Raw genomic sequence first — 23,027 nt, 5'->3', positions numbered from 1 at the left:
TTCTAAGAATAAATCACACTGAGAAGCTCTGAACAAACACTCATATAATCTTGCCGTCAGCAGAAGTTTTTTTTGTTGAATCTTGGGGTAGTGCAACACAAAGGAGCCCATTTGAAGACTCCTTCAGGGATTTGTCAAATTCCTTTTGAGGGCTATTATTGATTTTGTTTCCGCCACCAATCAGGCTGTGCCATAAATACTAACCACTTGTTGGATAAAAAAAACAACTTTTCCTCATGTTGCCTCTAGTTTTTTTGGCAACAACCTTTTAAGTCTGTCTCCTCTGTAGCGACTCTTCAGCCATTGGTACAATTTCCACTTGTTCTCCCTATTTGAACCCTTTTTGATTTTAAACACCTCTATTAAGTCTCCTCTTAACCTTCTCGACTCTTAAGGAGAAACCCCTCAGCTTCTCCTCTCTCTCCATCCTCCAATTCCTCATCCCTGGTACCATTTGAGTAAATCTCTTCTGTACCGTCTCTAAAGGCTTCACATTGTTCCGAAACTCTAATGCCCAGAATTGGATCCGATGCTCTAGCTGGTTGCATGTTCATGTTTTAGACCATAAAATCAGAAGAATTAGGCCATTCGGTCCATTGTGTCCACTCCGCCAGTCAATCATGGCTGATATGTTTCTCATCCCCATTCTCCTGCCTTCTCCCCATAACCCCTGATCCCCTTATTAATCAAGAACCTATCTATCTCTGGATTAAAGGCACTCAGTGACTTGGCCTCCACAGCGTTCTGCAGAAATAAGTTCCACAGATTTACCACCCTCTGGCTGAATAAATTCCTCCTCATCTCTGTTTTTAAGAATCATCACTTCAGTCTGAGGCTATGCCCTCGGGTTCTAGTTTCCCCTACTAGTGGAAGCACCCCCTCCACATTCACTCTATCTAGGAATTTCAGTATTTTAGGCCTTTCAGTATTCTGTAAGTTTCAATGAGATCCCCCCTCATCCTTCTAAACTCCATTCGAGTACAGACCCAGAGTCCTCAACCATTCCTCATATGACAAGTCCTCAGACAGTCTCAACAGTACATCCCTGCTCTTGTATTTTATAAAGATTTAGCACAACTTCCTGGCTTTTGTATTCCATATGAATGTTTAACTCCTACTTTAGCCTGCCTCCCCCACCCCCCAGTTCTCACTGTTCCCACTGTTCTTGCACCCTCTTTAAAATTATGGCATTTAAAGTGCAAACTCTCTCCATTCTTCCAACAAAATGTATCAGCTCACACTTTCTGCACTTAATTGCATCTGCCATTCCACCAGTCGATCCATGCACTCTTGAAGCCAGTTACTGACAGATGACATAAATCTTGGAAGTGCAGTCACTTCACTTCCAAGTTTTGTGTCATCTGCAAATGTAAAAATTGTTTTGTACCCTCAAGCCCAAGTCATTAGTGAGTGTGTAATGTATGTTACTATAATATAAGAGTTTAGCCATCTTATGTTCTGCTGTGACCTGATTCCACTCAGTGCATGCTGCTGTTCTAATGATAGTGAAAACTGTTGGGAGGCTGAGCTTTTTTTGGCAATTGCATCTTGGAAATGGTGCAACCGATTGAGGACATAGATGGTTAGAGATGTTTTAGTGTAAAACTGCCATTGAGTGCAACAGGTTTTAATATCCCTGTGGGAGGATGGTGGGAAGACCATGCTTGTAGATCATGTCAGGATGACTGTTGCAAAAATAGATCTAAAGACACTAAAGCCCAGACAAGCCCTGACCTGGACTATCATGTAAAATCCCTCCCTGTGGACATCTAGACATGATAACTGCAACATTGACAAAAAACCTCTGGTTATTATACAAGTAAAAAGGATGCCTTTCCTTGGGATTAATTTTACTACTCTCCAATTTAATTGTTCCATTAGTAATGTGTGCTGTGTATGATTTTACTGGTATTCCGCATCACCAGAACATCCCAATTTATTTCCCTGTTTTCTAAGCTTTACAAATATAATTGCCTCCTTCCGGCAGAAAGAGATTTAAAAGTACATCAATGTCTTAATCAGAGAACACATCTGGGACCTTTTGAGCATGATATTTATTCAATAATCATAGAATCCCAACAGTGCAGAAGAATACCATTCGGCCCATTGAGTCTGCACCGACCCTCTGAAAGAGTACCCTATTGAGGTACGCACCCACACCCTATTCCCGTAACCCAGTAACCCCACCTAACCTTTCCATCTGCAGCTTTTAAGCCCTTTAAACAGTCAGTTAGTATCTGGAAATTAAAGTTCTCTCATAATAAAGTGGAAGTATTCCCAACTACAGTATTAAACCATTTCAACAGCCAGTCACTATCTAGGAATTAAAGTATTCTCACAATAAAGTGAAAACGTTCCCATCGCGACTCCTAAAACCTTTTAAAAATCTGTCAGTGTGCTAAGTTCAAAGAAAGTAGTCCCTTTAAGGTGGTGGAAACATCTGAATTGGTTTTCTCAGTTAATTTCATTGCCCTTTAAAATATTTAAAGATATAAAATATAAGAGTTCAGCCATCTTATGTTCCGCTGTGACCTGATTCCACTCAGTGTGCATGCCGCTGTTCTAACGATGGGGAAAACTGTTTCTATGCCTTGAAGTCTAAAAACTTTGAACGGCATTGTTTACATTCAACTTCACACACCATTGCCTCCTAAAAACATTTTGATTGATAGGTCGAGACAGTTTCAAAGGTGGAATTAAGATTGTTTTTTTATCAATAAATTTAATTATAAAATAAGGTCACCTGCTCTTTCTCAGAAGTGCTTGAGAACAATGAGGCCACCTTTAAAAAAATCTGCAGTTAGAAAACCACCTGCTCTCCTGAATTAATGGATCTCTGCAGAGCTACATAAATAACCGATCTTAATCCCCCCTGTCATGTGAGAGTACCTTTAAGACATGGATATTTAAGCAATGTACCTTTAAGAAAACAGTGATGTCAGAGAGTGGGTGGAGCTGAGCAGATCAGCCATTTTTGAAGTTTCAGTTTGAAAAAGAGCTCGTGTGTGTCTGTGTGTTTCCAGAGAGCTGCAGTTTGGAGGAAAAAAGCTTGGGGAGTGTCTGTGTTTTGCAGTGATCTGGACATGCTGTGATGTCTGCCATGAAAGACTATCTCTGGATCATTTGGGTGATTTAAACTTATAATAGTAAAGCCTTTAACCTGATGTGATTCTGTTTAAAGGTGTTAAGTCTCTTGGAAGTTTGAAGGAACATTTTGAGGAATTATTTACTGTTGTAATATTTTCGTAGTCATCATTGAAGTAAGGGGTGTTAAGAGATCCAAAGTTTATTTAAGATGTTAAGTTGAGTTCATGGAATAAACATTGTTTTGTGTTTAAAAACCCACGTGTCCATAATTGTAATCCCACACCTAAGGAACAAACCATGTGCTAGGAAAAGCAACAAATACATTAAAGGGGAGGTTGGTTGAACTCCATGATACATTTTGGGGTTCTGAAAACGTCTCGCCCATAACACCCCTTTCAAATTGCCCCGATCGGTCAATCAATAAGATTTTAGGGGGCAGTGGCACTGAGAACCTGATTGAGGGTAAAAAAATGTAAGTGCCACTGCATGGCACATTGGGGCCTCTCCTAGCGCCAGAGGGAGTCACTCTGGTTTTCCCACGAAGTGCGGGACCACTTCGTCGCCGATTGGGAAAATTGCGCCTAATGAGTTTTAAATCAGAAAAGAAAGGAAAATATGTGAGAAATACACAGAGTGGGAAAGAGAAGGACAAAAATACATATGAGGAGCAAAATAAAAAGAGAGGGAGAAATATTTAAGAGGCAGAATGAATGATTGAAAAAATATTCCAAGAGTCAGGAGAAATATTGAAAGGGAAAATTTGGAGAGAGGGAGAAGCTCTGAACAATAGTCTGAGACAATCAGATACATTGGGATGAAAGAACACCTGATATTAACAGACAGGAGTTGATCCCTTGTCCATCCAGCTGTACCACAGAACTCTGATGCTTCATACTGTCATGTGAGAGTACCTTTAAGAAATGGGTGTTTATTACTGCAGTGATGTCAGAGAGTGGGTGGAGCTGGGCTGTCTGTCAGTACTTTACTTTCGTTTTTGAGCAGGCTGCAGGATGTGTTTTAATTTCGTTTTCAGAGCTGGATAGCTGCAGTCGCACCCAGAAGGTGTATGAATCTCTCTCTGTAATCTAAAGACTGGAAATCAATCCTGGTGATTTAAAACTAATAACAGTAGTGACTTTAACCTGATGTGATTCTGGTAAAAGGTGCTTTAAGTCGTATGGATGTTAAAAGGAAAGCTTAAAGGATTACTTAGTGTTCAGGGGCGAGATTCTCTGACCCCCCGCCGGGTCGGAGAATCGCCGGGGGCTGGCGTGAATCCCGCCCCCGCCAGTTGCCGAAGTCTCCAGCACCGGATATTCGGCGGGGGCGGGAATCACGTTGCGCCGGTTGGCGGGCCCCCCCGCGCGATTCTCCGGCCTGGATGGGCCGAAGTCCCGCCGCTAAAATGCCTGTCCCGCCGGCGTAAATTAAACCACCTACCTTACCGGCGGGACAAGGCGGTGCAGTCGGGCTCTGGGGTCCTGGGGGGGTGCGGGGCGATCTGGCCCCGGGGGGTGCCCCCACGGTGGCCTGGCCTGCGATCGGGGCCCACCGATCCGCGGGCGGGCCTGTGCCATGGCGGCACTCTTTCCCTTCCGCCTCCGCCACGGTCTCCACCATGGCGGAGGCAGAAGAAACTCCCTCTACTGTGCATGCGCGGGAATGCTGTCAGCGGCCGCTGACGCTCCCGCGCATGCGCCGCCCGGAGATGTCATTTCCGCGCCAGCTGGCGGGGCACCAACGACCTTTTCCGCCAGCTGGCGGTGCGAAATTCGTCCGGCGCTGACCTAGCCCCTTAAGGTTGGGGCTCGGCCCCCAAAGATGCGGAGTATTCCGCACCTTTGGGGCAGCGCGATGCCCGTCTGATTTGCGCCGTTTTGGGCGCCAGTCGGCGGACATCGTGCCGTTTCCGGAGAATTTCGCCCATAGTCTTTGGGGGCTGTATTTGAATTAATTGTTGCTAAGATGTTCACTGTATGTTTTAAAAAGGTTAACTTGAGTTCATAGAATAAACATTGTTTTGCTTTAAAAATACTTTTCCATTTCTGCTGTACCACCCCTGTAGAGTGGGCCGTGTGCTCCCCATACCACAATCTATTAAAAGTTGTGGGTCAGGGGAACTCTATGATACACTTTGGGGTTCTCTAAACCCTGACCCATAACAAATTGGGGGCTCAAGGGGAATAAAATTCTATCTATTAGATTGGCTTAGTGAACTTAAAGACAGTGAGGGGTGAGCATATTGTGGTTGCTTTTCATGTGTGGTATTTCAGTTTAAGTGGGGAGTGTGCTGTGGACAATGGCTCTTTCGGAGGCTCTGAAGTTTTTGGGGGTGGAGACGGTCACACGCAGTACCTTACGGACAGAGACAAAAGCAGACTGTTAGATTTGGCAAAAAACATTGCAGTTATCATTACCTGACAAAATGCGAAAAGATGAGGTAATTATGGCGGTGGCTAAGCATTTTAAGTTGCCTGAGATACAGTTTGACTCATTGGAAAGAGCAAAAATTCAGCTGCAAATTAAACAAACGGAACATGAGAAAGAATTAAAGCAGCTTGAATACAAAAGAGAGCGGAAAAAGGAAAGAGAAAGAGATAGAGCGGAAACAGAAAGAAAGGAAAAAGAAAAGGAGAGAGAAGAAAGGAGAAAAGAAAGAATAGTCCGAGCTGAACAAAAAGAAAGAGAAAGGGAGATACAGATCAGGGAAAAAGATAAAGAGAGAGAGTTTGAACTTCAGAAAATGGCCATGAGACATGACAGTCAGTTAAAATTGGCAGACGTTAAGGGAAACGTACAGTTGGATGATAGTGATGAGGATAGTGAGAAAGGGCGTCAAATTTGAAGGCTTGGTGGGGATCTATTTAAATATGTCCAAGCATTGCCAAGGTTTGATGAGAAGGAGGTGGAAGCCATTTTCATTTCATTTGAGAAGGTAGCTAAACAACTGAAATGGCCACAGGACATGTGGGTATTACTGATTCAAACAAAGTTGGTAGGTAGAGCTAGTGAGGTGTTTGCATCACTACCGGAAGAGGTATCTGAGACGTATGAGGAGGTGAAAAAATCCATCTTTGGTGCATATTTGGGCTGTTTAGCACACTGGGCTAAATCGCTGGCTTTGAAAGCAGACCAAGGCAGGCCAGCAGCACGGTTCAATTCCCGTAACAGCCTCCCCGAACAGGCGCCGGAATGTGGCGACTAGGGGCTTTTCACAGTAACTTCATTGAAGCCTACTTGTGACAATAAGCGATTCAAAAAAAAAATATATATATATATGAACTCGTGCCTGAACCAACAGCCAAAGGTGTAGAAATTTAAGGAAAGAATTTGGTCAAACATACATGGAGTTTGAAAGGCTCGAACTGAGTAATTTTGATAGGTGGATAAGGGCTTTGAAAATAGACCAAACGTATGCAGCTCTCAGAGAAAATATACTTTTGGAGGAGTTTAAAAATTCAATTCCTGATGTAGTGAGAACTCATGTGGAAGAACAGAGGGTTAAAACGGCGAAGTAGTTCATAAATCAAAGCTTGGTTTCCGACATCAGTTTCAGCCTGTGAGGGAGAGAAACGGGAGACATGAGAAATACTCAAGTGGTAAAGGTAAAGGTGATCTGATGGGAGATAATAAGGAGAGTGTACCTCAGATTAAAAAAGAAACCCAGGAGGGTGGAAGGGGCATGAAAAGTTTCAAATGTTTAACAGTAATAAACTAGGCCATGTAAAGTCACAGTGTTTGTGGTTGAAGAAAGGCACTGGGAAGGCTGATGTGGTAAAACAGGATAAGACAGTGGGGTTTGTTAAAGTGGTTAAGGAAAGCCCAAGTGAAGCTTAGGAGGTGCAAAAGATTGTACAGCCTGATAAAGAGGTGATTGATAAGGCCAGGTCTCTTTAAAGAATTTACTTGTGTGGGTAAAGTTTACTCATGTGTATCAGGAGGAGCAGGTAAATAAGTCACAATTTTAAGAGATACGGGAGCTAGTCAATCTTTAATGGTAAGAGATGAGGAGTTATGTGGTTTGGGAAGAATGTTGCAAGAAAAGGTGGTAATATGTGGAATTCAGGGTGAGAGGAGTAGTGCTCCATTATATAAGGTACGGTTGGAAAGTCCAGTGAAGAGTGGTAAAGAGGTAGTAGGCATAATAGAGAAACTATCTTGTCCAGGAATACAGTTTATCTTGGGTAATGATATAGCTGGATCGCAGGTGGGAGTGATGCCGACTGTGGTTGATAAGCCAGTGGAAAATCAGACAACTGAAGTGTTTAAGGACGAATATCCTGGGATTTTTATGGATTGTGTAGTGACAAGGTTGCAGAGTCACAGGTTAAGACAAGAGGAGAAATCAAAGAGTGAAGATGAAGTTGAAGTGCAATTATCAGAAACGATTTTTGATCAGATGGTTGAAAAAGAACAAGAATAGATGGAGGATGAGGCGGATATTTTTAGTTCAGGAAAATTGGCGGAGTTACAACAGAAAGATGTATCAGAAAGCATACAGGGAAGAGGAATCTGAGTGTATACCAGAGTGTTATTACAGTAAAAGTGATGTCTTGATGAGAAAATGGAGACCTTTACATATGCAGGTGGATAGAAAGTGGGCAGAAGTTCATCAAGTAGTATTGCCGGTAGGGTATAGAAATGAGGTACTAGTGGGAGGTCATTTGGGAATAAGGAAAACTCAAGCTAAAATCCAGAAACATTTTTATTGGCCTGGACTACATAAAGATGTAGTTAAATTATGTCAATCATGTCACACATGTCAAGTGATAGGGAAACCTCAAGCAGTGATAAAACATGCGCCCTTAATACCCATTCCAGCCTTTGAGGAACCTTTTACAAGGGCCCTAATTGATTGCATAGGACCGCTTCCTAAAACAAAAAGTGGGAATCAATATCTTTTAACTATAATGGATGTGTCTACTTCCAGAGGCCATTCCAGTACGTAATATTACAGCTAAAAAGATTGTGGAGGAGTTACTTAAATTCTTTACGAGATATGGACTACCCACAGAAATACAATCGGATCAAATTTTACCTTGAGGTTATTCAAAGACGTTATGGCTAGCTTAGGAATAAAACAATATAAATCTACTGCGTATCATTCAGAATCGCAGGGAGCATTAGAAAGGTGGCATCAGCCATTAAAGACAATGTTGAGGGCTTATTGTCAAGATTATCCAGAGGATTGGGATCAAGGAATTCCATTCGTACTGTTTGCAATTAGGGATGCACCTATATGAGTCAACCAAATTTAGTCTTTTTGAACTAATTTTTGTCATGAGGTAAGGGGACTTAAATTGATTAAGGAAAAATTGGTGAGTGAGAAATCGGAAATTACATTATTGGATTATGCGTTAGGGAACAATTAAATGGAGCAGGTGAATTGGCTGGAAAATATTTAAAGGTTGCACAAAATGTGATGAAATGGGTAGCGGACAAGAAATCCAAAGTTTGTAGTTTTGCCAGGGAGATAAAGTTTTAGTGTTGTTACCAGTGGTAGGTGAACCTTTAAAAGCTATGTTTTGTGGACCTTATCAGATTGAAAGGAAATTAAGTGAGATGACATATGAGGTAAACACACCAGATAGAAGGAAGTCTCACCGAGTGTGTCATGTGAATATGCTTAAAAGGTACTTTGAAAGGGAAGGAGAGAAAAAGGAGGAGGTTTTAATGATTCTAACTCAAAGTGACGAACCAAATCCAGATGACTGTGAATTTGACATACCTCAAATTAAATTGGAAAATGAGGATGTTCTTAAAAATTGGGATAAATTGTTGAGTTACCTTCCAGAGGAAAAATGGACTGACCTGAAAGATTTATTGATATCACATGGGCAAGATTGTGGCGATAAATTGGGAAGTACTAAAATGGATATACGTGATGTAGATGTGGGAAATGCTGTTCCAATCAAACAACATCCATATAGACTTAACCCTTTAAAATTGGCACAGGTTAACAAAGAGATTGAGAGTATGCTTAAAAATGGCATAATTGAAGTGGGCTGCATCCAATGGAGCTCACCCATAGTGCTGGTACCAAAACCAGACGGTACCCAACGGTTGTGTGTGGCCTATAGAAAGGTTAATGCAGTTACAAGAACGGACTCTTATCCTATCCTACGTTTGCAGGATTGCATTGTGAAAGTGGGACAATCAGCTTTTATTTCCAAACTGGATTTACTTAAAGGTTATTGGCAGGTACCTTTCTCCGAAAGGGCGACCGAGATTTCAGCTTTTGTGACTCCAGATGGTATATACCAATTCAAAGTTATGCCATTTGGCATGAAAAACGCCCCAGCCACATTTCAATGGTTAACTAACAAAGTCGTTTCAGGATTACCCAATTGTGCGGTATACATTGACGATCTGGTAATTTTCAGCCAGACATGGAAAGACCATTTAAAACATCTGATGGAGTTATTCGATCGACTTCAGGAGGCGGGTTTGGTGATAAATCTAGCCAAAAGTGAATTTGGAAAAGCCTAAATTTACTTTAGTTGAGGGGTTTCCGATACCCTCAAGACGAAGGGAAATAATGCGATTTCTTGGCATGAGTGGGTTTGATCAAACATTTGTGCAAAAGTTTTGTATCGTGATTGCTCCACTGATGGACTTGTTGAAGAAACGTCAAATGTTTCAGTGGACACCGGACTTTCAACAGGCATTTGACGGCCTGAAAGCTGTGATAACCAATGCTCCTGTGTTGGAGAATTACAAGGGACTCTGCAATCAGATTGAACTAAAGTATCTGACTTCAAAGAGAAATGCCAAGGCGTAGAGAAATGGATGGATCGTGCAGAGACCTTCTTGATCAAAGAGACTGTCAATCAAGAAGGATTTCAGTTGGAGGAAGAAAGAAAAATGGACTATATTATCATACCTGTTTGCGTGTGTTGTTTTTTGAAACGATAAAGTATATACACTGTTTGCATTTCTTAAAGGATAGTGAAAAGGTGAAAAATGAAACCATCTTGAAGTTGATGGTTTATTTTTTTTTCTTGGGGGGAGGTGTCATGTGAGAGTACCTTTAAGAAATGGGTGTTTATCAATAGGTGTGTATATAAATATCTGTAGTGAGAGTACCTTTAAGAAATGGGTGTATATTACTGCAGTGATGTCCGGGAGTGGGTGGAGCTCGGCTGTCAGTTTTTTACTTTCGTTTTGGAGCAGGCTGCAGGGTGTGCTTTAGTTTCCTTTTCAGTGTTGGAGCTGCAGTCACAGCCAGAAGATGAATGAATCTCTCTCTGTAATCTAAAGACTGTAAATCGATCCTGGTGATTTAAACTAATAACAGTAGTGACTTTAACGTGATGTGCTTCTGGTAAAAGGTGTTTTAAGTCGTATGGATGTTAAAAGGAAAGCTTAAAGGATTACTTAGTGTTGTAGTCTTTGGGGGTTGTATTTGAATTAATGGTTGCTAAGATGTTCACTGTATGTTTTAAAAAGGTTAACTTGAGTTCATAGAATAAACATTGTTTTGCTTTAAAAAAAATACTTTTCCATTTGTGCTGTACCACACCTGTAGAGTGGGCCATGTGCTCCCCATACCACAATCTATTAAAAGTTGTGGGTCAGGGGAACTCCATGATACACTTTGGGTTCTCTAAACCCTGGCCCATAACAATACATTCCCCACCACATTCTCCCAATAAGAGGGGCAATAAACCAAACAAGAACTCAAGTCAATTGCCAGAGGTGAAAATTTGGAAAATTCCCCTTCGATCCCTTGAGGCAAACATAATTACTCCATATCATTGCTCTGGCCCTGATAATACTGTGCAGTTTCCACCTTTTGAAAGAAGTGATTTCCAGCCAGAAACCGATCCCACGCTTGTTTGAGGGACTTTAAAGAATCAGGGGCGAAATTCTCCTACCCGCCCTGCCACATTTCTGCCCCGACCGGCCGGCGGGAGTCTCCGTAATACCGGCCGGTCAATGGGGTTTCCCATTGTGGGGCAGCCCCACGCCGTCGGGAAACCCCCGGGCGCCGGCAAAACGGAGACTCCCGCCGGCGGAGAATGACGCCCCAGAAATCACAAGCCCACTATCCTCTGAGAAAAGAATCACCTTTTTATATCTAACTTGGTTCCACTTGTTGAGACTTTGAGCCCTGGTCCTCACTAACCCATGTCGTTTACTCATGAGAGAAAGTATAAAGGAAGCAATAGAGGGAGATGGAAGAGTTCAAGACAACCAAAGAGATAAAGAAAGGGAAAGACAAAAAATTAAAAAATGGAATTGAAGGGAGAGTGACTTATATTTATTCTCAGGATTAGATGTTGCTGGAAAGGCAAGCATTTATTAACCATCGCGAATAACCCTTGACAGTATAATTGAGAGTTGCCTTCATTGTTTGCTAGGTTATTCAACAAGATAGTTCGGAGTCAATTTAATGTAGGTTTGGAACTATATATTGGTCAGTCCGGAAATGATGGCAAGTTTCCTTTCCTAATGCATATTAGTGAACCAGTTGCGTTTTTACAGCAACCTGTTATAATGATCGGTATTACCGTGAGTAGCTTCTTATTCTGGATTTATTTGGTTAACCGATTTCAATTTCAAACTGCCAAGGTGGGATTTGAACCCATGGGTGGAATTCCCCAGGTCTTCCCGCTGGCAGGATCTTCCGGTCCCGCCAAAGTTGCCCCCAGCCGCAAGTTCCCTGACAGCGGAGTGGGTGGATGGGAAGATTCCTCTGGTGGTTGTTGGTGAGCCACCTCTGCTGCGGGAAAACCGCGGGAGAGTCCCGCCCCCACGTCTCAGATGCAGTCTTCAGGCAGCATTACCACTCTGCTGCCAATACCCATACCATACTCTTATTTTTCAAATTAAGATTTCCTGCATCTATTAGGTTGAAGTCAGGCAACCTCTATGGTCAAATCCTTCAGTTAAGACCAATCTTAATATTCCAGTGAATAATGCTACAAAACAAAGGTTACGGTAGTTTTAATTTTGCTAATAAAACTGCCAAAGTTACTCTGGAGCAAAAGGAATTATCACATTTACCGTGTTCTGGCTGAATCCATGTCCAATACGAGTTTCGCTAAATGTTTTCTCTGTTTTTGGATATTAGGAATGTCCACCTAAAAAATAAATAGATAAATTATTCATCCTCCTTATCTAGCCATTGAAGATTACGTGGTTGAAGAAAATGGTAATTCACTTTTGATATCGTATTCCACATCTTTCAAATTGAGATTCAATCACACGCTATGTGGAAGTCAAGCAGCTCCAACAGTTAAAGTATTCAGATAAGAGACCTTAACCTGGACCCTTGTTAATTTGAACACCAATCTCTACCAAATCTCTCAAAATTCTCTTTTCCAAGGAGACCAACACCAGTTTCTCCTGCCGATCCATGTTAACTGAAATGTCTCATCCCTGGAACCATTTTCGTAAATCTATTCCTCTTCTAAATGAAATGAATGAAATGAAAATCGCTTATTGTCACAAGTAGGCTTCAAATGAAGTTACTGTGAAAAGCCCCTAGTCGCCACATTCCGGCGCTTGTTAGGGGAGGCTGGTACTGGAATTCTAAAGCAGTGTTTCCTCAACTATTTTCTCGTGTGACACCATTTTTTAACACTTCAAAATTAACATGATCACAGAGGCCAAAAAGAAAAATAGCAAAATAGCAGCATAGCAACATTCAGCATATAATTAATAATAATAATCTTTTATTGTCTCAAGTATGAAGTTACTGTCAAAAGCCCCTAGTCGCCACATTCCGGCGTCTGTTCAAATAAGCTTGTACAGGAATTGAACCTGCGTTGCTGGCCTTGTTCTGCATTACAAACCACCTGTCCCAGCTCAGTTTGCAGATTATAGATCAACATGTAATACATCTATAAATATGAAAATCAGTTTAAATCTACTTTGCAAAATCGTTATTATTTCAAGTATTTATGTAGGTTTCAATCAAGCTCCCGATATTGTGGTGATACAAAGCTCAGGGAAGAACCCTCTTCTCCTGCTTCCTGGCACGGGATAGTCACACATTTGCGCTGCTGAACATTGTCCCCATTAAAGATGGCGGGCCTTAACCTGAGCCTGTCACTGGGGGAAGTCCCACAGCTGTTGCCCCACTTGGTGCAAATGCAGGACCAGTAGCTTATTTTTGAGGTCTCCCACCCAGTTGCCAGGTTCGTTGCTCTCCCCTGTCATGCCTTCAGGAGCGACAGAGAGAGGAGCAGGGTAAGAACAGGGCTGGCCATCATCTGGGCCTTGTGTGGGCTGCTCTATTGGAGGACAAGGAGCTCGTGAAACCATCGTCTGTTTATGTATCTCCAATAGCTTGGGAAGCGCTGCTCTAAAGTTTTTCCATTCTTCCGAAATTGCGGCCCTGAACTGGAGACAGCACTCCAGTTGAGGCAGACCCAGCGTTTTATAAAAGTTCATCATGACTTCCTTACTTTTGCATGTTGTGACACTACTTTCAAAGAGATCATTTATATGCCTCTATTTAAAAGTGGGGTGATACAGCGGAATATTTCTTTAATAAATTCTGTTTAAAAGGGGCAAATTACATTCTAATATGGCTTAACATAGAACATAGAAAATACAGCACAGAACAGGCCCTTCGGCCCACGATGTTGTGCCGAACCTTTGTCCTAGATTAATCATAGATTATCATTGAATTTACAGTGCAGAAGGAGGCCATTCGGCCCCTTGAGTCTGCACCAGCTCTTGGAAAGAGCACCCTACCCAAACTCAACACCTCCACCCAACACCAAGGGCAATTTGGACATTAAGGGCAATTTATCATTGGCCAATTCACCTAACCCGCACATCTTTGGACTGTGGGAGGAAACCGGAGCACCCGGAGGAAACCCACGCAGACACGGGGAGGACGTGCAGACTCCGCACAGACAATGACCCAAGCTGGAATCGAACCTGGGACCATGGATCTGTGAAGCAATTGTGCTATCCACAATGCTACCGTGCTGCCCTTAAGAACAAATAAATCTACACTATATCATTTTCCCGTAATCCATGTACCTATCCAACAGCTGCTTGAAGGTCCCTAATGTTTCCGACTCAACTACTTCCACAGGCAGTGCATTCCATGCCCCCACTACTCTCTGGGTAAAGAACCTACCTCTGATATCCCTCCTATATCTTCCACCTTTCACCTTAAATTTATGTCCCCTTGTAATGGTGTGTTCCACCTGGGGAAAAAGTCTCTGACTGTCTACTCTATCTATTCCCCTGATCATCTTATAAACCTCTATCAAGTCGCCCCTCATCCTTCTCCGCTCTAATGAGAAAAGGCCTAGCACCCTCAACCTTTCCTCGTAAGACCTACTCTCCATTCCAGGCAACATCCTGGTAAATCTTCTTTGCACCTTTTCCAGAGCTTCCACATCCTTCCTAAAATGAGGCGACCAGAACTGTACACAGTACTCCAAATATGGCCTTACCAAGGTTTTGTACAGCTGCATCCTTACCTCATGGCTCTTAAATTCAATCCCTCTGTTAATGAACGCGAGCACACCATAGGCCTTCTTCACAGCTCTATCCACTTGAGTGGCAACTTTCAAAGATGTATGAACATAGACCCCAAGGTCTCTCTGCTCCTCCACAATGCCAAGAACTCTACCGTTAACCCTGTATTCCGCATTCATATTTGTCCTTCCAAAATGGACAACCTCACACTTTTCAGGGTTAAACTCCATCTGCCACTTCTCAGCCCAGCTCTGCATCCTATCTATGTCTCTTTGCAGCCGACAACAGCCCTTCTTACTATCCACAACTCCACCAATCTTCGTATCGTCTGCAAATTTACTGACCCACCCTTCAACTCCCTCATCCAAGTCATTAATGAAAATCACAAACAGCAGAGGACCCAGAACTGATCCCTGCGGTACACCACTGGTAACTGGGATCCAGGCTGAATATTTGCCATCCACCACCACTCTCTGACTTCTATCGGTTAGCCAGTTCGTTATCCAACTGGCCAAATTTCCCACTATCCCATGCCTCCTTACTTTGTGCAGAAGCCTACCATGGGGAACTTTATCAAATGCCTTACTAAAATCCATGTACACTACATCCACTGCTTTACCTTCATCCACATGCTTGGTCACCTCCTCAAAGAATTCAATAAGATTTGTAAGGCAAGACCTACCCCTCACAAATCCGTGCTGACTATCCCTAATCAAGCAGTGTCTTTCCAGATGCTCAGAAATCCTATCCTTCAGTACCCTTTCCATTACTTTGCCTACCACCGAAGTAAGACTAACTGGCCTGTAATTCAAGAGTTATGGAATGGAGTTTGAGACGTCTATCTCCATATTGCCATCCCCTCTCTCCCCACTTTGAAAGCTTGCTCCAAGCCCACCACTTCACCCAAGCCATCAGTTCCCCAGAATAGCCTCTCCACAGTGCCCTTTCCCCATATGTGCTTTACCCTCTCAGTCTCCTCCTTGCAGTACCACTTAAATAACTTCCTGCATATGAGGAATGTTCTATAAAAGGAAGTTGTTGTTGGAATAAGGTTGTATCGATTACACCCATGAAGCAGAACGCCCAGTGTTTCCTTTCCTGTAACTGAAGATACTCAGTTACTTCTTCTGCCCATGAACCATCTTTGGGTGATTTTGTTTTGGAATTTTATGATCCCAGCTGAACTTTAATATAATGCTTTCTTTGATGCCTCAGCGAATTCACAATCTGGTGATGAGCACTGAAGATCCCAGTGTGATCGGCTGCAGCAAGAGATGCCCTTCCGCAGCTGATGAAAACTTTCAAATTAAAGTGCATTAAACTTGTGCTGAGGACAGAAGGATAGCGATAAAACTGAAAACTCTGGAAAAGCTCAGCACGTCTGTCAGCATCTGTGGAGAGAGAAATGTATCAACTCCAATACGACTCCAGAGTTCTGAAGAAGAATCATATTGGTCTCAAAACATTAACTCGGTCGGCCACCAAACATAGCACTTCCCATTTTCATTGGGGCGGGAATGGCGGTGGATGCGTTTCACACATTTTACGGAGGCAACTGCCTTCAGTCAAGTGGGATTTTGGTAGCCTTGAGCATGAAACTCAAAGTGTGCTGATTAGACCAGGTAATAGCAGCTCTGAAGTTTGAGGGTTTGGAGAGGTAATGGCACCTCTTTGGATCTGGCCCTGCTGCACTTTTTGGTTAGGTAAGGTGCTGTTATGGATCTGCCTACTAACAGCAGTAATGCAAATTTAACAAGACATGACAGGGTGTGATCTGCCCAGCAACATGTAGCGATCTGCTTAGCAACAGCGGTAGGTAGCCAGTTTTATAAAAGCATGATGGGATGTGACGTTTCCAGTAATGAGATTAGCAGGCACCTAGATAGAATCAGATGTAAATCGCCTGTTTGTAAAACCAGCTGACCTAGGTGACTGAGAGATCAGTGGAGATATACACATGCTAATTTTAGAATCAAGCAATTTGAGAGAGATTGACTGCCAAATATACAGAAAGAAGAATCAAAGTGGAAAAATGGTATATTTGCAAGCACCCTCAGAAAGCAGAGATGCTAGTTTACATCTAACAGCTTGAGAGGCCAGTCCACAATTCAGAGCCAGGAGGCTAGACCTGCATCTAAGTCTTAGAGCCAAGTGCACAAACCTTTGTAAAGGCAGTTTAGTTTAATTATCTTTGCAGGGCCAGGCAAAGACATTTCACAGCCTGGATTATCAGCCCTGTAATGTGCGGCAATGATAAGCTGAATTTGATTACAGATTTATTTAGTTTGGATGTTGTTTGGGGAAAGGGTAAGTCTTAAGGAGTTAGGGATCATAGATATATTTTGGAACATTCTAAAAAAAACTGTCTGTGTTTAGTGATTCATATACATAATTGTCTTAGTTGCGTAGTCCTGTTAGTGTGTATTTGCCTTTTCTTTAATAAATAGTCTTTAATAATTGTTACATGATGGCTGGACTGTTTATTCTCACTGGGGTTGCACATGACGCCTCACATCATTCCAAAAACAAAACTATACACCCCCATGACCCAAGTGTTTCAATTTGGAATACCCTTGCAGATATCATCAGCGTGGTTCGTGACAGTGCCATTTGTATTGTTAAAAGTAGGCATAAATGTGCATTAACAATGCATGAATATATTACAGTTAAGTTCATTGGAACAGTCAACAGGGGCGGGATTCTCTGACCCCCCTGCCAGGCCGGAGAATCGCCGGGGGGCGGCGTGAATCCCGCCCCGCCGCCGGCTGTCGGATTCTCCGGCGGCAGTTTTTCGGTGGGGGGCGGGAATCGCACCGCAACGTTTGGGGGCGGTTGGCAGCGGGCCCCCCCCTCCGGCGATTCTCCAGCCTGCGATGGGCTGAGTGGCCCGTTTTCGGCGGGTCCCGCCGGCGTATATTACACCAGGTCCGTACCAGTGGGACCTGGCTCTGCAGGCGGCCTACGGAGTCCTCGGGGTGATGCGGGGGGACCTGGCCCCGGAAGGGGGGGGGGGCACGGTGGCCTGGCCAGAGATCAGGGCCCACCGATCCACGGGCGGGCCTGTGCCATGGGGGCACTCTTTCCCTCCGCGCCGGCCAGTGTAACAGTCCGCCATGGCTGGCACGGAGAAGAACACCCCTGCGCATGCGCGGGGATGATGCCAGCACAGGCTAGATAAAAGGCTTTATTTAGTTGAAGAAATGTAAATGAATAATGGTACATTAGCTGTCCTCCAGTATTCTGACACCTCTCCTGTGACCAGAGAAGATTGGAAAGTTATTTTCAGAGCTGCTGCAATCTCCCCCCTTCCCTCCCACAGCAACCTTTTTATAAATTAATTAATGGGATTTGGGCATCACTGGTTAGGCCAGCATTTATTGCCCATTCCTAGTTGCCCTTCAGGGGTTGGTACCGAGTTGCCTTCTTGAACCGCTGCAGTCCCTGAGATGCAGGTCCACCCACAGACCTAATGGGAGGGAATTCCAGGATTTTGCCCCAGCGACAGTGAAGGAACAGCAATATATTTCCAAGTCAGGATGGTGGGTGACTTGGAGAGGAACCTCCAGGTGGTGGGTTCCCAGGTATCTGCTGCTCTTGTCCTTCTAGGTAGTAGTTTTTGTGGGTTTGGAAGGTGCTGCCTAAGGAACCTTGGTGAGTTACTGCTGTGCATCTTATCGATGGTACACATGGCTACCACTGTTCATCAGTGGTGGAGGGATTGAATGTTTGTGGAAGAGGGAGCAATCAAGTGGGCTGCTTTGTCCTGGATGAAGCTTCTTGAGTGCTGTTGGAGCTGCACTCATGCAGGCAAGTGGAGAGTATTCCATTACACTCTTGACTTGTGCTTTTGTAGATGATGAACAGGCTTTGGGCGGGTCAGGAGGTGAGTTACACGCCGTAGGATTCCTAACCATTGACCTGATCTGCCTCAGTATTAATATGGCTCGTCCAATTCAGTTTCTGATCAATGGTAACCCCAGGATGTTGATTGTGGAGTATTAAGAGAAGGTAATGCCATTGAATGTCAAGGGGCGATGGTTAGATACTCTCTTGCGAATGTAACTTGCTACTTGTCAGCCCAAGTTTGGATATTGTCCAGGTCTTGCTCTATTTGGACATGGACTGCTTCAGTGTCTGAGGAATTGTGAATGGTGCTGAACATGGTGCAGTCATCTGCGAACATCCCACTTCTGACCTTATGATGGAAGGGAAGTCACTGATGAAGCAGCTGAAGATGGTTGGGCCTAAGACACTAACTTGAGGAACTCTTGCAGTGATATCCCGGTACTGAAATGATTGACCCCCAACTACCACAACTATCTTACTTTGTGCCAAGTATGACTCCAACCAGTGGAGAATTTCCCCCCCCCCGATTCCCATTGACTCCAGTTTTGCTCGGGCTCCTTGATGTCATATTCGGTCAAATATTGCGTTGATGTCGAGGGCAATCACTCTCACCTCAACTCTGGCATTCATCTCTTTTGTCCATGTTTGAATCAAGGCTATAATGAAGTCAGGAGCTGAGTGACCCTGGCAGAACCCAAACTGAGCATTCTGTGAGCAGGTTATTGCTGTGCAAGTGCCACTTCATAGCACTGTTGATGACTCCTTCCATAGGGTGGTAATTGGCCGTGTTGGATTTGTCCTGTTTCGTGTGTACAGGACACACCTAGGCAATTTTCCACATTGCTCAGTAGATGCCAAGTGTTGTAGCTGTACTGGAAAAACTTGGCTAGGGATACGTCTCATCTGGCCCTGGGGATTTATCTACTTTTAGGCCAGTTAAAACTGTCAGTACCTCCTCCCTCGCAATGTTAAGTCGTTCAAGTAAATCACAATGCGCCTCCCGGATTTCTATACCGACATCATCCTTCTCCTTAGTGAACACAGATGCAAAGTACTCATTTTAAACCTCACCAATATCTTCCGGTTCCACATACAAATTGCCATGTTGGTCCCTAATGGGCCCGACTCTAGCCCTGGTCAACCTCCTGCCCTTAATATACTTCTAAAACAACTTTGGGTTTTCCTTTATTTAACCATGCTTTTTCATGCCCCCTCTTCCCACGCCTAATTTCTTTCCTAAGTAACCCCCTGCACTTTCTTTATTCCTCTTGGGTTTTCGCTGTTTTGAGCCCTCAGTATCTACCATAAGCCTCTTGTTTTTTTTCCCTTTTCAACTCTGGATATTCTTTGACATCCAGGGTTCTCTGGGCATATTGCTCCCATCCTTCATTATCATGGGAACATGTTGGCCCTGTACTCTCTCTGTTTCCTTTTTGAATGAATCCAACTGTTCTGATGTAGATTTTCCTAAGTATGTGCTCCCAGTTAACTTTGGACAGATTCTGTCTTAACATAGAACACACAGTGCAGAAGGAGGCCATTCAGCCCATCGAGTCTGCACCGACCCACTTAAGCCCTCACTTTCACCCTATCCCCGTAACCCAATAACCCCATCTAACCTTCTTGGTCACTAAGGGCAATTTATCATGGCCAATCCACCTAACCTGCACGTCTTTGGACTGTGGGAGGAAACCGGACTCTGCACAGACAGTGACCCAGCAGGGAATCGAATCTGGGACCCTGGCGCTATTCACTTGTGCTACTGTGCTGCCCTAATTTGCCCTCCCCCAAATAAAAACCTTAATTTCTATCTATCTTTGTCCCTTTCCATAACTAATTAAATTCTACTGAGTTATGGCCACTGCTTCCAAAATGCTCCCACATTACACCGTCATCCACTTGCCGGCTTCATCCCCTAAAACTAGATCAGCTTCTTTGTAGGACTTGTATGTACTGGCATTTTAAGAATTCCACCCCCTCTAAACCTTTCACACTTTGATTATCCAAGTTAATATTGGGGAAGTTGAAATCCCTTACTATTATTACCCAAATGTTTTGACAATTCTCAGAGATTTGCTTCTATATCTGCCCTTCTATCTCTCCCTGACTGTTTGGGAGCCTATTGTACACTCCCAGCAATATGATTCCCCCTTTTCATTACTAAGTTCTACCCACATGGCTTCATTTGAGAAACCTACTAAGATATCATCCCTGAGCACTGTCACGATGTTAACCCGAATCAATAATGTAATTCCTCTTCATCTTTTACCTACCCCTCTATCATGCCTGAAACATATGTACCCTGTGACGTTCAGCTGCCAGTCCTGCCCTTCTGTCAACCAGGTTTCTGTGATTTCCATAAAGTCATTATTCCATATGCTGGTCAACACTTTGAGTTTATCAGTCTTGCCGGTCAGGCTCCTTGCATTGAAATAAATGCAGTTTAGCTTATCAATCCTCCCACATGCCTTATCATACCCCTGTCTGATCTGCCCACTGGGCTTGCCTGGTTGCCCTCTATATTTGACTCCATCTTCTCACCCACTGTGCTGATACTTTGGATCACATCCCCCTTCCAAATTAGTTTAAAACCTGCCCAGTAGCATGAACAAACCTCCCTGCCAGGATATTTGTCCCCCTCCAATTCAGGTGCCACCCTTCCACCCACTGGCGCTGCTGTCCTGTTTTCAACCCGCCGTCAAGAGAATCAAGCACTTCTACCCTAACATTGGGAACTTGAAACTTTGCTTCCCACTTCATTCAGCACCCGCACATCTCTTTCCCCACTCCCTCAGCCAACATTAAGTTCTGTCCATTAATTTTCCCTTCAGATCCATGTTTTTCTGAATCTACTAGTTAAATGGCCAGAGTATAAACGTGTTTGGATGAACTGCCCACACACAAAAAGGCTAATGGGGTAGAATTTGTGCGTGTGTTTTCCTGTTCTCTCATTGTGACTTCAATAGAAGATCAGTGGAAACCGTGTGACGCCCAATGCTACAGGATTTCCTGCAGAGTTATAACAGCGATCCGGGAGAAGAGCCTACAGAAAATCTACCCTGAGGATGATGACTGACTTGTTTTCCACTTCAACATTTCTTTTGCTTTTATTTCAGATTTTTTGTGTATTTGCTATCTTAGTTGCTCTTTTATAGCAAGAGCCCCTGGCTATCCAAGACAACATTCTTACCTCAGCTAATACGAACAATGGCTCTATCACATCCCGTTCTATCTGTAGCTCGAAGAGGATGAGCTCCTGGGCTAGCCTGTCCTCTGTGTCACCACACATCTTCAGCATCTTCCTGTAGAGAAAGGGGACATAAGCCACGTTATGTAGAATCCCTACTGCAGCAATAATCATTCCAAATACACCATACGACAATGCAGTATGATGTTCTCTTTCTCTCTGGGTTTAGCTTTTACTTCAGAAAAAAACACCAGGAATTCCAATTACATATTTCTAAACTTCCAGGAACAACACAAATACTTTTTTCTATGATGCGCAGGTTTCCAATTCTGCACAAGGTGAGCCATTGGCCACTGGGAGATCTTCAGTTAGTTTATTTTTTAAACCAGACTCAAGCACAGCAATGCAGTCATCATAAAGAACACTCTTGACAATACATTATTTCGGCATTTGGCATTATATCTACTAAACGCATCTGTGAAACCATCACCCCGATAGGTTATCCCCAGGAACTGTGCTGAAATTTAGGCAGTGTTTACTACACCATATTTGCTCCAAGTTGTTCAGGATGTATGTTATTTATTTCCCACAATATTTGAAGGATCATCAACATCACACAAAATTGTAGGAATTTTATCATTGTTACAATATTTCAAACTGTGACCTATAGGACCAATACATTAAAGTGTGTTATCCCAATGTTACAACTCTTAAACAACAAACAACTGAACTCTATAGCTAGCGGGTGGAACCCTTGGGTTCTGATACTCATAACAGAGCCTATGAACCACATGTTAGTTTTTAAAAAAATCTGTGGTCCTCAGTGTATCTCGTACTCCAATTGCTGTCAAGTCATTTACAGCGAGAGGGATTTGGAGTTTCCTCTCTACCAAAATCTGATTAATTGCTTATTTGCTGTCCACGTTACTTTGCTACAATTTTAACAGAAACCTTCAATCATTCTTTAAACATCAGCCTAAACTATAATAGAGACTAGCTGTCTCGCTCTAATATGCAGATTTGTCAAAGGCATTGTGTGCCAGGTAGGTCCCGGGAGCGTGGTCTCCTGGCTTCTACCAGCCACGTTGCCCATGTGCGCTGCTTTTCGGTTGCAGCGAATATCACACCCATGATATTATACTGGGTGGGTCTAACTGAAAACTGGATTATAAACTGTGCAGTGTTTTTTTTTAATTATTAAGCTTAATTATCAGATGCTTCAACTCAAAACCTTATTTTGAAATGTATTTGTAAGTACTTTAGTAAGATATTTTAGCAGTTTGATACTAACCTGGGCCTTATGCATAACTTATAGTATATCATCAGAGTCTGGGAGCCACACAGTACGACTCGTAATCATCAAATTTATTCGATGTACTGTAAATTGCAATGTAACATTCAGGAGGGAGCTCTGGTTCTGGCTGATAAATTTCCAATTTCATTTTGGATTGAGCATTCC

The 23,027-nt window shown here is 43.2% G+C and overlaps 1 protein-coding gene and 1 long non-coding RNA gene across 14 annotated transcripts in view; one reads left to right on the top strand and one right to left on the bottom strand.

Moving 5' to 3' along the window:
* arhgap44a (Rho GTPase activating protein 44a) overlaps nt 1-23,027 on the bottom strand; it is a 486,303-nt gene that overhangs the window by 144,466 nt on the left and 318,810 nt on the right. For all 11 annotated transcript variants that reach the window (XM_072483177.1, XM_072483178.1, XM_072483181.1 and 8 more), the window contains exons 5-6: nt 21,572-21,683; nt 12,097-12,173 (exon numbers count right to left, since the gene is read on the bottom strand). In XM_072483177.1, coding sequence (XP_072339278.1) covers nt 12,097-12,173; nt 21,572-21,683 — 189 coding nt within the window. The remainder of the gene's footprint in view (nt 1-12,096; nt 12,174-21,571; nt 21,684-23,027) is intronic.
* The window catches only part of LOC140395436 (uncharacterized), a 75,584-nt gene that overhangs the window by 38,762 nt on the left and 13,795 nt on the right, over nt 1-23,027 (top strand). The window lies entirely within an intron of this gene.

The sequence above is a fragment of the Scyliorhinus torazame genome, chromosome 18 (genome assembly GCF_047496885.1).
Source record: "Scyliorhinus torazame isolate Kashiwa2021f chromosome 18, sScyTor2.1, whole genome shotgun sequence".
Lineage (NCBI taxonomy): Eukaryota > Metazoa > Chordata > Chondrichthyes > Carcharhiniformes > Scyliorhinidae > Scyliorhinus > Scyliorhinus torazame.
This window is presented reverse-complemented; position numbering and strand designations above follow the sequence as displayed.